Source organism: Ambystoma mexicanum, chromosome 3p (assembly GCF_040938575.1).
Source record: "Ambystoma mexicanum isolate Mex_15411 chromosome 3p, UKY_AmexF1_1, whole genome shotgun sequence".
NCBI classification, from domain to species: domain Eukaryota; kingdom Metazoa; phylum Chordata; class Amphibia; order Caudata; family Ambystomatidae; genus Ambystoma; species Ambystoma mexicanum.
This window is the reverse complement of record NC_090925.1, coordinates 1,134,735,689-1,134,757,972: the sequence shown is the minus strand read 5'-3', so window position 1 is coordinate 1,134,757,972 and position 22,284 is coordinate 1,134,735,689. Positions and strand designations below refer to the sequence as shown.

Sequence of the window (22,284 nt, the reverse complement as noted above, 5' to 3'; positions counted from 1 at the left end):
TTCCTGTGTTCACTGTAGTGCATTCTATTTGCGCATTTACTATAGTACAACCCCTGTAGCGTTTCCAGATTTTTGTGGATAATATATTGATCACTTGCAAACCAAAGTTGAAATGCATATTGATACATTTAGGGGCTGCTATGGTCCAGAAGCTTGCTCAGTGTATTCAGCACTAATTACTGAGATCTTTCTTCATATGCTGTACCACACTACCAAATTCTGGCATGGCTGGTTCTGCCACATTCTTTGGCATAATAGCACCTACTTTGGTACAAAGTAACATGCCTCCCTTGGATAACATTATCTATAGAAAGAAACATAACATCAGTATGGAACATGTTTACAGCACTGTTCCTCCTGAATATGCCAGAAAATAATTGGGCGGCAGCAGTAGAGCGTGGTGATTAGGTAGCCAAATTCATGGCTGTGTAACTAAAGGGTTGTGGCTCATATTACTGCTTTACCACCAGACGATACAGTGATCCTAGTCAACTCATTTAATCTCCCAATATAGTAGTGTGCTGTCTTTTCTCAGGCAATATGTTCCCTCTCACATTCTGGTAGTATTGTTTACCCCTTTGCCTGCTCTTTCCTTTTAGGTAGGCCATTTGACTTGTAGAGGAGCAGGTAGACGCTATCTCACCAGTTCCTTCCCCCTCACCGCCGTCATATTGGAACAGTTGAAGAGCAATAAAAGGGATCCCTTGCATTGTTCCCATACCACATTGAGTGTATAAGTGACGGTATGCACTCAGACAGCCATACAGAATGTACCCTTGCACTGAAAGGGTGTAAGGATGTTGCATGGAAGAATGCTACATGGAAGGATGTCTCCTTCCAAGATGTCAGAATGCATTGGTGAATATTATGGATTGACGTTAAAGTGAGATCTAACAAGGACAAAGTGATGTCATAATGAAGACATAGGAACCTATGCTAAAACAATATGAAAATACTTAGAAGTAACGATATAACTGAAGCACTAAGAGTAACGTGTACCTGAAGCTAAAGTAATCATGAATCTAAAAAAGTTGAAGTAACTTACTGACCAATAACTGTAAATAAGCAATAATGCAAGATAGATAAAAAACGTATATAAGCTTGCTAGAGAGGAATATCTAATGTGGCAAGGATGGCCATAGTAGGAAGATGGACGCTGGCTTGTGTTGAACTTAACCAAGCTACCTCAGAAACAGGCTGAAGAATCAGGAGATGCGAAAAAAAGCTCTGTGTGCAGAGCCGACGATGAGTCAAGGTTGGCCCAGAGTTAAGGAGGCTATTTTTAAAGGATATGCACAGAGCACAAAGGGAGTAAGTGGATACGCTCTGAATGTGGGACATTCTTCATAGATGGAAGAAGAAGAAAACCATTGTGAGAACCAAACTGCTGGTCAATTAAAAGTATACAAAGTTCATGTGAGATAGAGTGAGCAACTCTCTAGAGACCAAGAGGAGTAAAAGCACTGTGCATAATTAAATCAAATAGCAATAAATAGAATGCTGAAATTGACTAATTTGTGGTCTCGTCACACGTGACTCAGAAGTCAAAAACAAAGGCTATTCATTGGAGTCTTAAGCTAATATAGTGGTGTGTTCACGACAGTGAACAGGCAACAAGGTCAACTACAAATGGAAGACTTTGGCTGATGGCCCACCTATGAGAGATGATTGACTAATTGGGAAAATGGGGAGTAATCTGATGGCATTCAAACACCTAGGTTTTGTTTCACATATGTGCTGCTAAAGAGCCAAAAGTTCAAGGTTGGGATAGTATGCCAACCGATCAGTAGGGTTGAGGGACAACCTAACATAAAATGTTGCATAGACCAATCGACTGTTGTTTTGTCCGCTCCAATCAGTACTATACGTATTTAGAGGTAGTTCAAGGCGTGCCCTACAGATAAGGGGTAGCCAATGATGTATTCATCCTTATATGTTCTATAATAAGTAGCTATGTTGCCCTAACCAGTCCCTTCCCTTGATAGGTTTTGTATTTTGCCATGTGGGATGACTTAATAGATGATGCATTTTGGGGTATAAGGCCTCTATGTAATCAAGCTTCTGTGCGAGAGTGCATGCATCAGTCTGATGTCTGCGAGTTCATCCTACTTGATAATAATAATAATAATAATAATAATCTTTATTGTGATATAGCTCAATGAGCTTTACACAAATAAACAATCACATGAATAAAAGACAACCGTATGCTAAAATTACAATAGGAGGCCCTGTCCTTCACATACATAAGCAGTCCATAAATTGACAAAAGTAATTACTCAATAATCAATAATCATCCATAAAAATAGTTAAAACAATCTTTAGCTCACACGTAATAATAGTTCACTCATAAATCAGGCAATATATGCTTTGGGCATTATAGCCCAGTTGTTCTTTAACATGTGTCCATACCCGATATATTGCCAGTTGAACGGAAATAGACTTAATATTCAAACAGTAGGTCCAAAGGTTTTCAGTTTTAATGGACTCATATGGGTGCACAAGGCCACCCAAACTACACATAAATATTGGGCCCAAATGTGCGCACTCCACAAGACTGCGCTTTGCAGTCTCAAGTTTGCGTGGGAGTCTGCAAATCCGGCAAAACCACTCTATAGCTTCCAAACACCAGTACGAGCCACGACCGGATAAAAGAGGTAATTCATTCATCTGCAGTAATAGTATAAAACGTCTAATCTCAGGGTCGGGACGTATTAGCAACTACCGCTGTGGTTTCCTGTATAGATGGATTATCATAGATACAGTCTCCCACTTTTTTAGGTTTGCTAAATGGGAGTCAATTTATACCAGTCCCATCTGTTAAATTTCCTTTTAAAAACTCTTATCTCCCCTTGTGTCGTAGTACCTTCAAAATTGGGGTGCCATTCAATCTGTTCGAAAAGGTCATTAATCAATGTTTGTAACTCTTTTTAGTGATAGCAGTTGGATTCACTTTATACCCACCCATGCACTTCAATAGTCCACATGCAGGGTTCATTTTAGTTTTGATGTGCAGAAGACCTTTGAGACCCAGTTCCAAACTAACCAATCTGACTGGACATGAAGGCCGTTTACCCAGAAACTTGCGCTAGAATTCTCCCTCAATTCGGCCTAGCTATGATAAGTCAGGTAATATTAAGGCCTCGAGACCATATAGTACTGCCGGTCAGAAGCATTGTTTATACAACTGGATAACTCCAGCAAGTGAAAACCTGGCCTGTGCCCAACATAGATGTGTACAGCGAGAAGGCTAGCCGTACGGGCTTTGTTTTCAATCAGATTCCCATATCCAAAAGGGCTTACTTTGACATTCAGGTACTTATATGTTAACACGTCGTTCAATTGTGCCCAGATCTGTCTCCAACCTTACCCTGTTTTCCCTCCTGTTGGTCATCCCACGTTATTAAAGTGACAATAAAGTAGTAATTTGCCATATTATTTCAGTCTGTCATGACATGAATTAATATCAATCTACAAGTCTGTGTGTTTGGTGTATTTAAAGCCTTAAAATACAAAGCAATGGAAAAACGTGGATGTGATTTTTTTGTTTTTAGGCTCGCATCAACTAGTACTCTGGTGTATGCATCCATCATAGAGGCAATGCACATTTGTCAGTTGTCCTCCGTCCTGGGGAAGGTTGGCTAAACGATTGGGGCAAGATACTCTGCACCCATAGTGAACTACAACCGTAACACGTGTCGACAGACATGTATCTCCTATATTTATATAGACGGACACATCTGTAAAACAAATGAGTTTAATTTTGAAAGTGTGTTTTGTATTCTGTTATGGTGAAAATAGACACCTATGTTGGATATAGTTGTTGGTATGAATATGGTATGTATGAGTTATGAATGAAGCTTGAGCGGTGGAAAAAGGTTGTGTGAGTTTTTGTTGTGATCTACATTATGAATTGTTTGTGACTTGAAATGAAATAAATATCATGCATTGGTAAAAAAAAAACCTTTTCGACTATATGCACACGGAATCCTGTCATCATTTATCTATTGGTCCATTTATTTTATTGTTGCACCACTTCTCATGAGCCCAGCCTCACCCACGAGTGGAGACTGGTTGCTTCATACAGTAGGTAATGGGGCGATTCGGCCAATAAGGACTCTGATTGACTGGCATATTCATTCCTGGCTTGCCTGTACTGGTTTCCCTGACCCTTTGTCCCCACCTCCCCCTTTGTATGTAAACCATCCTCCTCTTTAACTCAAGATGAGGGGGAATTGCTAAGGGTGCAGTTCACGTGCCCATCATGGTAGAGACAGGCAGGAGTTCTGCGGCTGCTCCCTTGAAACCTTATCTGCCTGGGAAGTTTGTAGGGAACTAGATCTCTTATCTGTCGTCTATTTTCTTTCCTGAACACTGCAATGTGAAAGTGTGCGTCCAGTGCAAATGCCAGATCCCGGTCTCAGCCACATTTTTTTGTGAGTCAGGTCCATGAATTGTGTAGGGCTTTGTCCCTCTGGCTCACATTGCACCGGGGCTTCTGCACTGCCCGGGGTCTCACCGATCCTAAGTGAAACATTTCTATCTAGGTTTCTCTCGCCCTGGTTGCCACAGTGTGCATTTTTAACTTTCCAATTTGTCTTTGGATTCTGCATTGGGAGGTTTGGGGGAGCTCCCCGGAACTTCGCGCAGGGGCGCATTATTGGGCTTCCCTTGACCCCAGAGTGCCGCAGTCTGTCTTGGCCGCTGTGGCCATAATTCCATTCTGGTTCTGGAGACATGCCTGCTCATGGGCCACCTTCAACCTGACCTTCACACAAGGACTTAAGTCCCTAACGTCTGATACAGAAAACTCTTCCTACCTGTCCTGATATTTGAGAGTAATGAGAAAAGCCATGAATATTTATTTATATCTTTGTTGGCATTAACAAAGCGCACAAACAGCCCAGAGGCATCGTGGCGCTGTTCCAAGGAATCGGCTTAGTTATGTATGCACATACATGTGGTTAGATATGCAGGATGTGTTACATGGGTGATAATGCAGCACAGGGTTACATATTGAGCAGCATATCGTTACAAAGCACATACATACAGCTGTTTATACAAACATAAATGTCTCGGCCAGGGGCCTTAGTAGCGATACGTGGGAGGTTTTAGGCAAATAGTCGGGTTTTGATGGAAATATGACAAATAAGACCCAGATCATGAGCCACAACTCACCATTTACATTAAAATGACATTGCAAGCAGCTGGAATTGTGTACAGCCTGTGTATAATGGGTTCCATTAGGGTTCCCTGCTTCTGCTAATGGCCGGCATATGTTTCTGGGTTTCACTAGGTACGGAGATAGTACACGTTTCATGCATAATGGTGAAAACTGGCTCTTTTATGTTCCACAGTAGCCTCATACTTTGATGACATAGCTCTCCAGGTGCACTTTCGTCTTGACATTGCCAAATTAATTGGTGAAATGGCAGAATATTTCAGCAGTAGATAGGTCTCTTGAGTAGGGTTCAGTGCCATCTTAGACAACTGTTTTGGGACAACTCTACATATTCATCAGCCAAGAAGTGGGTTTGGGGTGGACCTTTGAGACTTTGGCTGCTGGTCTATATCCGGGGACGATGAACTCTCCCGACTCCGGTGGAGTAGTTGTGCCTTCTAGAGTTAGTCTGGTGATATGAGGAGAGACATCCAGCTCTTGCCAAGGTGTCGATATTAGTAGGGACTGGGGGTAGATGTGGTGACCGGCCATGAACATTATGAGCGACTATAGTGGCCAGGAATTTGGAAAGTGCTTCTCTTTCTTTGCCCGCCCTGTACATATTGTTAGGTTTTTCCACATTTATAGAGTGCAACTTTCAACACCCATCACTTAGATCGAAGGATTCAACGCCACCGACAACATTAACACTAATCAGCATATCAGAATTTGAGGTTGTTAAATGAAGGTGCTCAATATATTCTCAAATGTGCTTCCATTTTATGCTGATCGTTCTATTACTGCCTAATAAGCCCGTAGCTCTGGTACAATGCTTCGGGGAGTTTATATGGACACATGGTATGGATCTCATTCACATTACAATTGGCCTACTTGCCTGATATGTGCAGTCCCCGAACGAACACGTGGTACATTGTTTTGGCATCATCGTAATAGTGCGTTAGTAGGTCTTTGCTGCCAGTCAACACTGATTGTCGTGCTCCGTCACCATCCTGCAAAAAACAAAGCCGACATATCAATCCAGGAAAGAGTTTTTTGCAGGCAAAGTGTCTCCCTGTGGTGGACTTCCACCAGAATTACCATTGGAATGGACATCATAAACCAATGAAACTGAATCCCACTTGTCAAATAATTGCAAAAATGACCCTAAAAGTCACCAAGATGGAGTATGCTATTAAGAACCATATATGCATCCATTCTGCGTGGAAGGATATAGTAACACGCATTGGCAAAGCCAATAGTTTGGGCTTTTACTGCTGTTCTTTGCATTTTACATTTATAAGCACCAGGGTGCAAGCAGGAGAGTGTGATAAGTAAGGGGTGCAGGTGTGCAAGAGAATCAGAAGGGGAATAGAGAAAGGGGCAAGGTATTGATAGAGGGTGCCATTGATGATGGGCAAGAGGAAATATAAGCGAGAAAGGTGAGAGTGGGAGGGTATGAAATAAAGCGAGTGTGAAAAGAATGATGACAGGGGGTCGAGGGAGGGTGTCGGGTGGGGGAATAAAGGGGTAGGGTAAAGTCGTGGGGGAACATAGCGTGCAGGGAGGGTGGGAAATGTAGGGGGTAGGGTAGGTGGGGTGGGGTTGGCAGGGCTAGAGGGAGTTTGGGTGGGTTGGGGTAGAGCGAGTGGGAGTTGGGCGGGTGATTTATGGGGCTAGAGATAGTGGAGGTAGAAAGGATGGGAAGGGATAGCAAGTAGGAGGAGTGGGTATGGGTAGCCAGAGGGGAGGGGTGGGTGGGGTAGAGAGAGTGGAGATGGGTGGGTGGGTGTAGGTAGAGAAAGTGAGGGTGGGCAAGTGGTTGGGGGTAGAGAGAGTGAGCGTAGAGAGAGTGGGCATGCTAGAGAGGCCACCTCGGGATGACTAAAAAAACATACGTGCAGTCAACAATAACCACAAAATAGCCCAATTACACATGAAATGGCCCAAAAATAGCCCCATATTGCACCCTTACACATCACTGTGCAGCTGAGAAATGGATAGCTCGGCACCCGAATTTCTTCTTGCAAAGCTGCTGATTGGAGCAAATATTGTTAGGGAACTCCTCATTCGGTAGCACGATGGAGCAGTTTGAAAAAATAAACTGCAGTGAATTGCCATTTTCATGCCGTGGCATTGCCAGTTGCTATGCCAACCAGATATTCTCAGTTAAGAACCCCCCTTCCATCTCTCTCTTCTGTAACAATGGTTTGGGCAACTTTGTGGCACAAGCGACACAAACATTTGCCAAAACCTAATATTTTCAATAACACTTCGCCACAATGGTCTCGGGCTGGGCGGATGAAAGGCTCCTCAGTTTGTAGTCCTGTTGTGGGAGCTCTGATGCTGGTCAAAAGATCAACATAACTGAAATATCTAAAGCTGGACCATGAAAACAAATGATGCTATAAGCCCCATTTTGTGATCACTGACAAACCACGGCTATTCATGGCTTCTCCGTAAGGAGGTCTGGATGATCGTGGTTCGTCCATGCTATTTACCATAGCAAAGCTTCTCTGAACAAAGGAAATGGGAAAAATATATAGGCCTCTCAGGAATTCCGTTTTTGACCCTGTGGGGAGTTTTGGCTAAACTGAGTGTGGCTATGCCATGGAAAAATAAGTCTTCCCCGTGCGTAATGTATTGGCTTCGTGAACTAAAGGAGTGGGCAGCAGCAGAAAGGGATCTTCGAAGGGAGACAAGATCTCATTTTCAAGGTTCAACTACGTAAAAGATTTAGCATCAAGTTATACATGAAATCAATGCTCTGTTCGAGCTGCGCCCACATGAGATTAAAGTCAGGCAGAATTGGTGTGTGCAGTTGTCGATGGACTGATAAATACAATGACGAATGAAGAGGTGCTTTCAGACATGGATAGGTGTGAATTGCGGGCAGGCGAGTTATGGTTCATGCTTCTGATTATATTAATGAAAAAAGACAGTGTGACAAGTTGACAGAGCTCCCCAACCTAATATATGAGACGGTTGAGCCTCAAGGGACTTGGTTGACACCACTGCTACCCGATGTGCCTCCCGGAGGATGGAAGGATCCTGTAGGCTCATCACTCCCACCAAGGCGGGGTATCATTCCATCCGGGGTGCCCAAAACCCCACCCTCAACAATATTTTCAGAAAACAGAAACAACAACCGTGTGCATGATACTAAAACCCATTTGGGCACTATCTGAATATTGTAGATGCCAAACTTGAAACGTGTTGGGTGATGTTCCGTGTTCACTGGTGAACTTGCCGAGTTCGAGGATTTTACTGGTTGATGGTCCCAGAGCTTAACCATATGGAGGAAGCTAAGCCAGGGAGAGATGGCGCAGAAGACTGTGTGTTGGTCTCTGGATAGTGTGGAATGCCCTGTACTGAAAAGCAACTGTGCAAGAGAATCTAAGATTGTGCTTATGGCGCACAGCACCTTTAGAGCCATGGACCACACAGATGAGAACAATTCAGTATTTGACCAATGCCGAGAGACTCATTATTACAAATGTAAAAATCTGCTAGAGGAAATCAAACGCAGAACCCAAACTAAAACATTGAGACAAAACTCAAGATGCAAGAGCCAATGACAAAGGGCGATACAATTAACAAAGCATGATAGATAATATAAAAGACTATGTCCAGAGCCCAGAGAATTGGACAGCAGATTGGGAGCGGAAGTACAGATTCCTTGTTGTCACTTGCCGAAGTGCGAAGACCGCCAAGGTGGCTCCATGGCTGGAGAAGCTAATCGCCACCCGGCCCCTGATACATGGGTGTGAAGCCTGCCTGAGGTCTAGTAAGGAGCTGAAGAAACAAGATAACGGGGAGAAGATGCCCAAGTGACTGATGGGAGCCTGGCCGTGGAAAAATACAACAAAGTTAGGGATGAGAACTAGGTTGTGTAGAGACCAAAGTAGGTGAATGCTGAGAAACGAAGGTCATGGGAAGGCATGTCTGATAAAGTGGATTATACGAGATTTCGGAGGACCCCACCAGTCCGACAATGAACACCGATGATGAGACCAGTGCAAGCTGGAAGAAAATAATAGCCTGATGCAGAGTCTAAAGAGAAGCCTAAGAAATTGCTTTAGAGCGAGAGATTGAAAGCAGTAAGAATAAAGGAGGGTTCCTTATATAGCCTTCCCAGGAGCCACTCCTTTCTTTGTATTTTAGAATAGGTCTGGAGATTACAGTTAAGGTTCTGTTAATTCTTATGTTGGCCAAAGCATGGAACATGTGTATTTTACCATAGGGATTAGCCAGGAGACTAGGAACTTGTTGAGGACAGGTATTACAATTTCCTTTGGCCACATCGCTGGACACTGTTTTGTAGATTAGGCTGTCTCTTGAGGAACAAGTATTTGCAAGATTAAGTTTGAACTTAATGCTTTGGAGAGACACACTGACCTGACCATGGGCTAGTTCCAATGGATGCACAGACCTCAACTCACAGCACTACGCTATTGTTAAAAGATTCCAGCCTGACTGCTGGTTACCCACACTCTGTTCAGCGCTCCCCTGGTCTCGATCTTTGAACGCACAAAAAAATAAAACAAATTAAAATACGCTATTGAAGGTGGCAGACACCCGAGAAACAACCCACTTTGTGTTGCCTCATCACTGACACTGTTGCTATTAGGGACATCCTAATCATCTGTGTAGATTCCCCCGATTCCTGGAGGTTTTTGGTTCAACCCCTTCCTTGACTTAAAACGTAATACAACCACTTACCTGACCTACATTTACTTGGTGTGTCTTGTATCATTGCTCGGCCTCCCTACAACAGGCATCGAAAGAAGATGGTCATTGGTGGATTGTTCATGTATCCTAATGCAATTTTCTTTTATCCTATTAAAGTTCCTCATAATAGGTTTTAGAATGAAAAAAGACTTTGATTTGTAAAGGAGGAAGTAATGTTAGAAGGGACTGTTTCTCTGATAGGCCAGGGCCTCTAAAAAGGCAGTGGCATCGTGAAAAGGTTAGTCACATGTCCGCTACTGGCCATTTACATGCACAGGCCAGCAGCAACATCTCAAGATCTTTTAACCAGGTGAGTTTGCCCCAGTGGCTTTACAAGTATGCGAACTCCAGAATACAAAGGATATTCCTCAAGGCAAAGCAGAGGTAGGTAGTGGAAGGCATTATCCCCAGTCATCTGGAGCTTCTTCAAGGTAGCACCTTCATTTTGAGTTTTGCCCCCTTCCTTTGCGCATCCTGAGCAGGTGAATAAAACAAAACTCAATAGAATTAATTTCCATTGTAAAATGGCTGTAAAGCATATGACGGTTGGCAGCCAATATTCATATACATGTTTGAATCACAATTTAAAATGGCTGCAAAATAAATTACACTTGGCAGTCGAGTTTGCAAAGGCTCCAGGTAGCCAAATGAAGACAAGGGGCATATCCACACGTGCAACCATCACAATCCATTTTAGAGAGTCTTTTCTTGCTCTCTACGCTGAGCCTGTGCTCAGATTGGTTATTCCGGGGCTCGTTAAGCCCAGTGGTGCGACATTTGTCAGATGTCGAGGCAAGTCGAATACACGCAAGTGTGGGTTTTCCTTTTTATTATTAGATACTTTTGTTTAATTTCCTTTTATCTGCGTACTGAGTTCAGCTGGCAGCGGCGGCTGACTGGACATCCTTTTTCCTATTTTTCACACTTCTTTATGCTTGCGCTTATGTTTACTTCAGTTGACTTTTCTTATTTTGTAGCAGCTGTTCACAGCGTTAAGCTTGCCTGGGCTTGTGGGACTACTGGCGTCTCATACCAGTGAGCGTCCCGTCCCATTTGTACTTTCTTACTTTCTTACCCCCACACAAACCATTTCAGAGAGTCTTTTCTTGGTCTTTACGCTGAGCCTGTGCCCAGATTGGTCTCTGCAATATTACGGGAAAGACATTTAAGAGCCGCTGCCGGGAGCATAGCGACCGAGCATACGCCAAAGTGTTGCCTAAATCCTGCCTGTCTGCACTCGTCGCGCGATGTCTGAGACCTGCCCGTCCCCCACACCCCTTGTGGGAAGACATTCACGTGAAACATTGCTCTGACTGGCTCCTTGTAATACTATCTATCCCTCCGGCTCGATGGTAGTAAACGGCTCTTCCTCAGCCATTTTGCCTACTCCAACACTCCCTGACTGTTTGATTAATGCTCTCTTACCCATACATTTGAGATGTTTTCTTTTATTCAGACCCATGACCCAGATTTGGTCTGTGTCAAGGAGACCTGGTGTGACATAGTTCACATTTTACCTCCTGGTTATGCTATCTTACATGCTGACCGGGACTCCACCCACCCGGGTGGAGGTGTAGCTATTAGTTTTAAAGATAGTCTTACTTGCGTGCTTCTGCGCAGCGTGTCTGACACAAAGGTAAAATAGATGCTAGCAAGAATTCCGATTACTCCTTTATATCTACTGCTAATTTTTATTGTGTATCCTTCCCCTCCCCCAGTCTGCCTGTGTTTGAAAAAGGTTTCTTTTCCACAATGTCTGAACTAGTTTTAACTTATTGCGATCTCTGTGTTATTGGTTATTTTATTTCATGGGCAGATCTGCATGGAAAGTCTGCCACTTTGTCAGCTTGTTACTGTATCCACTCATGTTAAGGGGCGTATGATATGATAGGTTATTTATAACGGGCTTAATACCCAGAGTTTTCTAAGCGAGGACCTGGGGATCAAACCTGTGTTGCTCTGGGTCGTCTTGCTTCCAAGGCGAGCACGTTGCCCCTGACCTATCTTCCCGAGACACAGCGTAGATTTAATTTATGCTTCTGCAAATTGCGGTACCGTAATTACCTCCTAGGTCCCTTTGCGGGACCCGTCCTTAACAGCTGGTAAAATCAGCCATTAAGGTAGGGTCCCACAAAGGGACCTCGTAGTAAGGCGGTAAAGTTTACCAGCACTGGTACCCTTACCGGTACCAGTAAACCCTTACCGCCGTCTGTGTAATGAGGCCCTATGTCTTGTATGTCCATCTGCAACGTCTAGCGCCATGATCATAACTTTATTGGTGTTGAAAAGGAAGTACCTACAAAGTACTTGCAGACACAGCTAAGTATTCAGTTTAAAATGAAAAATTATATCTTTAGTAAGATGGGGGCTAACTGGGGAAAAAGAGTTCGGTGTCAAGGGTAGAAAAACACATTCTGCTTGCACAGGAATGATATCAAAGTCGGGAAGTTTTCAGATGAAAACTAACTGTGGGCTAGTGTTGCGCTTCTAAAAGTATCTGCATTCTTCAGTGTTCAGATGTAACAACCCATCACGCGCTGAGTCTTTCTGCTGCTGCATTGTAGGGTCTCGCGGTTATCTCTTCTTTGTCCAGCAAACTGTGCTTTACCCAGAATGTTCTAAGGAATCAGGAGTCCTTTTTTTGCCAGTAGTCTGTCCTTGGCTGCTCATGCAGGAGTGAAACGCAGGCATGTCAGGGCGGGGAGTGCAGCTGGTTTATGACGCAGCTCGTCCTGCCACGCTGAGGGAAGAAGGCTCCGAAGTGGGCCCTTCTCCGCCCACTGGAAAAGAGGCAAACACTGCGAAGAATTGGCTGGCATGTAGCGCTGGCGATTGGGCCGGCTCTTGTTGGATCTGAGATCTGGCACCAGATGTGTAGGCGGATCTCCGGATCCGTTCCGAAAAAGAAAGCGCCTGTGAGCAAACTGTAACTTCCTCTGGTGACCCTGTGCAAGGGGTAACAAGAGGAAGTTACAGTCCTCAGCCACGAGCCGGTGCTCAGCCACGACCTGGTTTATTTATTTATGAAATGTTTGACGGATACATGGACCTGGATTATTTATTTATTTATGCAATGTTTGTCGATACCTGTATCCGACAAACATTGCACGAATAATAAAATAAATACACAGGTATCCGACAAACATTGCATGAATAAATAAATACCCCTATTAACATTGAATCACACACAATGCAGACACCCAATTGCTTTCAGAGGGGAGCTGCAGGAGCTGTGCACGGTGGGGTTCAAGTAAAAAGGAAACGTTGCTTATGGTGAACAGAAAACACTCTCTTTGAACAGTACCCAAGGGGCAGTTTTTAAAAAAAATAAAATGGGATGCAAATTGTTCATTTTAAAGAATATTTACTTAGCAACACTGGTCAAAACTATTATCCGCATCATCACCAGTGCCATGGAAGTGGTTTGAAGTGGAATTGCTATATAGTTTTGAAAAGAAGTAACATGAAAGAATAGTGTCGTTTAAAACTATTTTTTGGACATTTCCTTTGATCAGTGATCAACTACCAGCTCCGCCCCCCTAAACCCTGCCTCATCGAGCACTGCCCCCCCAAACCACAGCCAGCCCCCTCCCCCCCATCCCGGCCCTTGTGGGATCCCCCACCGATTTCTTTTCCATTTCCACCACTGCTGGCATGAAGGAGCGTTGAAGGATTTGCAAGGCCAGCAGAACTTCCTCCTGATGCACCTCTAGGGTGGCTTCGTCTTTGCCTTTCGGGAGTCGTCCACATGTTTGCCGAAGTATGGGTGCCTTCAATCACCCTCCAGCTGCCATTCAATAATTGGGCATCTTCCTGTACTCTCACCCAAGAGTGGATTCACAGCTGAATCCAGGCACTGCTTCCTCCTCCACCCAGATCTGGCTCTGGCACTACATCCTGCGCTCACAGAGGCGAGCAGAGGACATGGAAACATCGGTGCCGCACTCAGAAACGGATTCCACACAACCGTTGCACGCTGGGACTCCCCAGCAGGACAGCAGGCCGCCGCCATTTGGGGCACCTTGGCACTGAGAGTTTTAGGGTCCCTCTGAGGTGACTCTAGGATTTGTGCCTCAGAGGAAGCCTAGGATGAGGCAGCATCAGTGAAAAAAGGCAGCCAATCAACACAAATGGAAACATTTATTTATTTAATTGTTTTTTTATGACGCCATATCTGAGTGCGCTGGTTAAGCGCGGATCCGGGATTCGAACCTCGGCTGCGTGGTTCTGCTTCCAAGACCAGCGCGTTGACCCTGTGGTATCCTCTGTTCACATTCAAGGGCCTCACTTCAGAGGCACAGTATAGACCATTCCACCGGCATAACCTTTATCAGGGATACCTGCAAACAATCTTTAATTTCAGACGTATATATTTCCAGCAACTCCTGAGTTACAAAAAAATTGCTATATATTTTCTTGAACCACCATTTTTAAAGCCGTCAAAACAGAATCTGTGCATTTTCTGATATTACTATTTTTTGTAAACCTTTTATCTACTTTTCAAAGTCACCATAACTGTAACCAAAATAGGAAAGAGTAGCTGTTGGGTCCCCCTGCATGCAATTTTACACATTTGCATACCAGAGTGTAGCAGTGAAGAGTTAAACCAGGCAAAATCGCCTTTTCTCTTCACTTCTACTGTTTTTTTTTTTTTTTTACAGTACACCCTGCTTGCAAATTACACTTTGCAGATGGATTCTTATGGAATCCGCCTATTTTTAGCAGGTGCTAAGTGGAGACGGATTCCCTAGGTATCCATTCGTTTTGCTCCTGCATTAGAATCTCATGCAGCCCTGAAGCACATCGTACTTTCTAGCCTGAGGAGGAAAGCACGAGACGTTAACTCTGTGTCACACCCCTTGTCTGCCTTGACAGTAATGGAAAATGCCATTGTCACACCCCTTGTCTGCCTTGGCCAGTGGAAGAAGGCGTAAAATCATCATGCCTTCTTTTTAAGCCTTCACGGACTCCTCTGCCCATTACAAAACGACCCCAAAAAGTTTTCAGTTTTTCTTTTAAAATAAAGCACTGAATTGTATGCATACATGTCCTCATGAGCAGCTGCCTACTGCCCGTACCAAGAAGTCTTTGACACGAGGCACCGTGCATATGTCCTCCGTGCCCATGTTTTGGTGTATGCCCATACAGCGTGAAGGGATGGCAGCTCTCAAGAGCCTCGTGTGTACAGCTCTACACTGGGCCAAGTGTATAACACATCTGGAAACAGGCGAGAGCTGTTCTAGAAAACATAATGCATGCTTTCCTAGTTCCAGCTCGTGCTGCAGAACGCAAACCAAGCATTACCTCTTGGGCAATAACGTGGGTTGGATTTACTGCCCAAAACGATGGACTAGCACAGTGTGAATAGTTCACGCTGTGCAGACAATTGATTGAGGCCCTGGCATGGATGCCCCATTTGTGAAACACACTGGACTGGTGGCACTGAGGCTACTGGGTCTTACACTGTTTACATAATACATATTGATTTTGCGGTATTAATCTTAAGTCTGGTCCACCAGACTATGATTGAGAATTGCCAGAGAAAACTAGGGTGAGTAGGCACTATGTCTCTTAACACTTTAAAACAACGTGGCTACATCAGCACCGTGATAGGGCAGGCCGGGCTGGCAAACGAAGGATTTGGTTACAGAACTCGGTCAGGGAGGCGGTAAGTTTATAACTTCACGCCAGAAGTGGTGAGTATGGTAGACTCATAACAGATGAATAAAGGATATCTTAAAAGGTGAGTAATGTACATATTGAAAAGGTGAGTGAGGGTGAGGTTAAAGGAGACTGGGCTAGAGATTTTAATGGTACATTGGGTGTTGTTAAGGCCATTGAGTAGATCCTGGAAAGGGGAGCAAGGAACTTCTACTGAATGTACCTTTTGAAGATGTTGAATCGAGCACCCTCCCACCTGGTGGTGAAACGGCGATTTTGCTGTTATTTTATTTTAGATGGGGTGGGTAAGGGTACATTTAAAAAATGTTTTAGGGTAGTGTGGGGGTTGGGAACGGGTGCAGACATAGGAGGTTTTATGGGGGCCTGACCCCCATGAAAAGCCCAGTGAAATGTAGCAAAAGGGCCAAAACACGTAGATGTCCCTGATCCGTTGAATTGTGGGTGTGGTAGAGGTTGAGAAGACTGGAAAGGTAGCATTTGAAAATGTGAGTACGGAAGCTCTTTAAAAGCTGAGTGAGCTAGGTCTTCAAAAAGTGAGCGAGATAGATCTTACAAAATGTGATTGAGATAGATCTTAAAAGCTGAGTGAGGTGTATCCTGAAAGGTGAGTGGGGTAGATCTTGAAAAGGTGAGTAGTGTAGAACTCAAACATCGGCGTATTGTAGATCCTGAAAGTGATTGAGAGAATGTGAAAATGCGAGTGAGATCGATTTTAAAAAGCTGGTTAAGGCAGATATTGAAACGTTGAGTAAGATAGAAAATAAAAAGATGAGACACATAGGTCTTTAAAAGGCGGGCGAGGTGGAACTTGATAAGGCGAGAGAGTTAGCACAGCTGGGTAAGGTAGATTTTGAAGAGGAAAGTTTGGCATTTCTTGAAAAGCTGGGCAAGGCAGTTCTCGAAAAGACGAGTAAGGCGGATTCTGGAAAGGTGAGTAGGGAGATCTAATGAAGCTGAGTGAAGTAGATCTTGAAAGGTGAGTGGGGTAGATCTTGAACAGACGAGTGCGGTGCACTGTGAATATCTGGTTAAGATAGATCTTGGAAAGGAGAGTAAGGTAGATCTTGAATAGGTGATTATGGAAGGCCCAGGAGAGGTGAATATGTCACATCCTGAAGATGTGCGAAAGGCAGATCCTGGAGAGCTGAGGATTGTGTTATTGTTTGAAATGCACGACCTCCATGCATTTAATAAAGGTAGAACCAGAGAAAGCTCTGGTGGAAGGCCTTATTAATCAGCCTGACTCCTACTCTGCATTTGGGAGTAAGCGTCTCAGAACCCATAATCTGTCACTTCTTGGCACCTCTGCTTTGCCTTTCATAAGGAGGCCAACTGTTGACAATGATGGTGTTGGTTGTGAGGATCACATCTGAAGCCTGGTAAACAGACAGAGTCAACCCACCGAGGACTCAAAGCCCTCCAAGCAGAAATCATAGGGCAACATCTTTGCATCACTTCCAGAAAGTGAGGCGCAGCCAGTGGTGCCCTGGAGGTCAAAGGCCAATAGCTTGAGGCCAACCTGCTGATGGCTCCAGTCACTGATACATTTCCAAAGATGCTTGAAAATGGATACAGATCCCACTCCATGCGAAGGTGTTGGACAATTCACCTGCCTTGCTCGGTTCAAAGTGAAGTCTCACATACCCAGATACCTGAGGGTTAGGTGCACTATATAAATAAACAATACAATACAATTCCCCCCCAGGTACGTACATTATGTGCCCCCTCACAGAGTCAGCTGAGCCACCCATACCTCTATTTCTTCTGACTGCATCTGAAGGTCGCACGGGGGCTTGAGCGCTTTGGGCCTGTTGGCAAACCAGTAGGCGATGACTGCGGCGAAGGTACCAATCCCCACCAGGGCAGTGGCGGGCAGGCTGCGGAAAAACTGGCTGAAGTCATCGTACTCGGGCAGCCGCAGGCTCCGCAGGATCTCCTGGGCTTGCATCTTTTCAAAGATAGAGACAGCAAACTCTGCAGGATTCAGGAGAAGGAGATTAATGAAGCAGGCAGCCTTCAGCAGGCAGAGTGCAAATGATGTTTTATTCATTACTATGGAATCGTTGCTCACAGTCACACACGACCATGGCAAGCACCCGTTTCCCTTTGATGTGGAGCTGCTGCACACATGCAGTCACACTGGATGTAATACAGTCGTTCTGCCAACGCCCAGTCTACTTTCTAACTTCATAAAAACATTTAGAGAAAAGTCACATTTGATTCTGGCTACCAACCATGGTTCCAGTTTACACGACAAAGGCAGAGGCGTAGCCAGGATTGTCTAACAAGTGGGGCCTGAAGCAAATGTAGTTGGGCCCAACACAGTGACATTAACATCTGCAAATGCCCACACTGTGCTGCTGAGTTGGCATTTACAGATTTTGGTTGTGCCTTGCCCGCTCAGGCCCTACCCTGTCTACGCCTCTGGACCAAGGGCCCAACTCATGGCATTCTTTGCACGGCTCAGAGAGACTTTGCACTGCTGAAAAGTGACTTTGCACTGCCGACACAAATGCTGATTCATGCAACTGTGCAAAGTATATTATCGTAGTGCAAAGTCTGTGTAAAGTCAGTGCATAGTCATTTTTGCACTACAAAATGACTTTGCACGGACTTTGCACTGCAAAAAATCCACTTTGCACAGTTCCATGAATCAGGGTTTGTGTCGGCAGTGCAGTCACTTTTCAGCAGTGCAAAGTCACTTTGAACCGTGCAAAAAATGGCATGAATCAGGGCCCAATGTATGTTTTACAGCCTCTAGCCTGGGACTGGGGCAATGTTTAGACAATTGATACAAGAATACTTACAGCAGTCACTTCCACCTGGTATGCAGTTTATGGTCATTGCATCAAATTATTACCATCAACGGACCATTCCATCGAAAAAATTGCATCGCAAAAAATTGCATCGAATGAATTTTTTTCAATTTTATTTCCCCCTTAACCCTCTGCTGTTTACCCTTTAAAAGCCATTATAATTAAACTAAACCCTTTACCTTTAAAAAACATGCATTCTATGCATATTTTTTCGATGCAGTTTTTTCGATGGAAAGGCATTCGATGGTATTGCGTTAGATGCAATGACCAGATGCCCTGGTATGCCCATGATCGCGCCTGCTGCCTCACTCTAGACTCTCCCTGGTCTGCGGCTCTTCCTTTCCTGTAAACCATCATCAATCCCAAGTGTCTGTTTCAGGACATCTCTGGCCCGAGTCAGAAAGTGTTGGGTCTCGAAAGATTTGTGGAGTATCCTAACAGTGAACTGAACCTTTCCTGTGACGCTCAAGGTGCACTCTCGCGCACACACTCATGCACGGGACACTAACGTATGACAAGCGCTCAGCACCCACGTTTCCTATGGAGCCCTGTTCGTCACAATGCGCCCTTAAATGGCCAGTCTTAATGCAATGTTATTAAAAGAAGAATTCATTGTTGTTCCATGTTTAAGGGACAGAAGTGCAAGCAGTTCTGTCCCAAGATTAAAAGACAGCACAGAAAGGTCAGAAATGACCCTTCTATGCATTGCACACCCCGAGCACCTGCTCCAAACGGGCACAGAAGGATGTTTAAAAGCGGTGGTTGTCCCAGTATCGTTTTTTCCTGCAGGCGAAGGCAATGCAATAGCCCGTCCCTTGGCTTGTGGGAAGACAGGTTTCGGGAATTCTGCTCCCGAGCTTGCATTCAATGTGCACCTACTAGCCTGTCTGTGGACTCCCTCTGAACTCTTAAGTCATGGCCACTTCGGCCGAGAGCGGAACTCTGCAGGGAAGGGCCTGCCTCAGGCGCGCGCAGCGCAGTCTGCTCACGACCAACAAAAGCACTTGGTGGCTGCAGATTTCAAGTACTTCCAAAAAAGTGGCCTGGGTTTGCAGGAGCGATGAACGAGTACCTGGCAATTCTCCGCACAATTCTCCGCACACGCTGCTATCACACATCCGCTTCCCTTCCCCAGCCACATCTGTTCCAGCTCTGACGCTTCATCAATAGACTATTCTGAAAGAACAAGTTCAGCGGCCCAAGGTGACAGACACACGCTTACATAGAGTAAAGAGGACCGTCTGCAGCAACATGACAACAGGGCACCTTGACAGCCCGTGCAGGCAGCGCCTAGGTTATGGGAAGGAGGCCCTGCCTGGCCTCGAAGAATGAAGAGGTGATTTTTGCTGTAATCTGGGAGTAATTGGCTGAGTAACGGGCGTGCTGTACCAACAGCTGTGCAGATCGAATCGTAATCCTGTCAGCTGTGTGATCTTAGCCCAGGCTACGTGATGCGATTGGTATGTATGCCGCTTGCATGCTCCCCAGGCACTGTGGCACATCTGACCGAGATGAGGTGGGTTAGGTTGGTGGTGAGACTGTAAACAGGATAGCTGGATTGACCTCTGCCTTGATAGGTCTGCTCCTAGGCAGTCTGTGTTGAGGGCATTGGTGTCCAGTTGGGAGCCTCGTGAGCCTGTGGCTAGCTTGGTTGGTCTCCCCATCCCATCCTCCCCACCCCCTTCCCCGGTAATGATTCATATTGCACTGTGGTCCAGGCTCCGCCACCGTTGACCGCATCGTTTACTCTGGTGTCGCGTGCGGCTCTATGCTATGGAAACCCTGCTGGCCAAGTCAGGATGAGACACCTGTTCATCTGGTTCTCCTCAATCCATGGGACAAGCATGAGCATCCGTGTTCGTCGGACTGTAAACATGTACGATTGTTGCTGCGCATGCTTGCCAAAGAACTGCAGAATATCCTGTCCTTTGAGAGATTGTGCCTGCTTCTCCCATGGGCTCCTTCAGCAACCACCAGTGCGCGCTGGTTATACCAACAGAAAACCAAAGCTCCTCCCTCAAAAACAAACAAAAATACTCTGCAGGCAAACAGGCCTGTGCTACCACCCGTCAAAACAAACAACCCATTCTACAAAACTGCCACCTTTCAACTAAGCGCAGTTGTAACCTCCTATCCTTTTTTTACTTTAAAACGAGGGAAAAACCTCAACGAGGTTCTTCTGTGCGCAACGAGGAAAAGAGTACCCTTGTGACAGTAGAGAACCCACCATGACTGAATTCTCTTGACTCCCTTCTGTGAAAGGTCGCTAGGCTGGCAGAGGGTGCACCTCCTGTAAGTTAACAACACACGAATGGCAGTCGGACATGCGTGATGTAAAATGGGAACTCGGTCGCCACCACATCAAGTGGCAGGCAACAGTGGCAAATTCCCATGTGATCCATTCTATATTGGTATGACTATGCAAGTGGCCAAAATCCGGGAACACCGATTTAAAGGACAAACACAAAATGTGCAAGCACGGTTGGTTAAACAATTTCTAGAACAGCCCCGCTGGGGCCTGGGCCTCACATGTTGTGTAGTATACGCTGTCAAAGAAGAGGATCTCCTACCCTCCGCAGTTTGCATAGACTAGAACAACAATGGAGCCACGGTCTTGCCACTCAAAGAGGGCTTGAATGAGACTAATGACTGGCATATCTTCTGGCTGGATTGTAAGGACCAAAGCCTATTGATTCTGTAACAGTGCCACAATATAACATTATAAATCATGATGCCTGTGTACTGCTTTCATGTTTTATTTTAAAGTTTAAAATCATTCATTTTCGGCTTCAACTCACCCCAGATCAGTGTGGACAAGAGGGTTCATCTATGCTTGTTGCGGCATTCCCTGTACTTTTCACATTTAAATTCATGCCTTGCCCAACATGACCGTCTTACCACTGAGGCCATGTCTACTTGTTTTTCTTTTCCTCCATGACTTAAAGGTTGATCAGAGATGGAGTCCGCCCTTAGTCACACGGGTAACTGCTCAACAGGTCTTCCGGATTTAAGCTGAAAGGTATGGCTGCCGGCGGTTTCTATGTTGCTACGCTAATTCTACAATACACACACACACACATACATAAGGCGACCTCTACATGCTCCACCTTGTGACTACACCACAGGGATGCCCTAGGACTACAACTACATTTGGTGCCCTTACAAACACATGATGACTATATGTCTATAATCCTAGAAGCAGCTCCAGAGATATGTCATTTGCTACTTCTGTCATTTCAGTCTTGACCACAGAACCCAAGCTTGGAGTTTGGAATTTCTTACCTGCGAGTATGAATGTATGCGCCATTTTCACAATCCTCTTAAACCCATTAAATATTTGTGCACATGATACATTACGATGCAACTCTAATAAATGAACGTCATTTTCTAGAATCTTAAAATCAGGATCAATTTGAACCCAAAACTGAATTGCTCCTGAAAGTGGCTTTCCCTCTAACCTTTAGTAACCCTAGCCGAAACTTAAGTTGACCTTAAATTACGTTGGCACCATTTGAAATGGGTTATTTTTAAACAAATCAGTGGTGTGGAGTTTTATAGAGCGTGCCAAACACCACAGGCATTACGGCTCTTTAGAAGTATAGACAACTAGACTTACTCGGCAGCAGCTATATTCAGCAGGCACTAAATGACTGATCTTAAGAGAGGCCGGCTTCTACATTTCTTCTGAAACTTAATGGGTTGTTCTAGACTCTCAAGGCAAGAGGAAAGGAGTTCAAGGTTTTGGGTGCTAGGTATGTGTGTAACCTCCACCCAAATCTGGCTTCATTGATTCTAGGTACCACCAATTTAGCTTGACTTCTCCGTCTGCGAAATCAGCCCGGTTGCTTTTTTTTAGGGAACAACGGGATAAACTATTCTGTTCAACTCCATAACAGACTA

General features: G+C 44.9%; 1 protein-coding gene across 6 annotated transcripts in view; it reads right to left on the bottom strand.

Moving 5' to 3' along the window:
- The window catches only part of ACSL6 (acyl-CoA synthetase long chain family member 6), a 774,575-nt gene that overhangs the window by 491,891 nt on the left and 260,400 nt on the right, over nt 1–22,284 (bottom strand). For all 6 annotated transcript variants that reach the window (XM_069652522.1, XM_069652521.1, XM_069652520.1 and 3 more), the window contains 2 exons: nt 17,322–17,542; nt 6,054–6,168 (listed from right to left, as the gene is read on the bottom strand). In XM_069652522.1, the coding sequence (XP_069508623.1) occupies nt 6,054–6,168; nt 17,322–17,516 (310 nt within the window). In that variant the 5' untranslated portion in view covers nt 17,517–17,542. The remainder of the gene's footprint in view (nt 1–6,053; nt 6,169–17,321; nt 17,543–22,284) is intronic.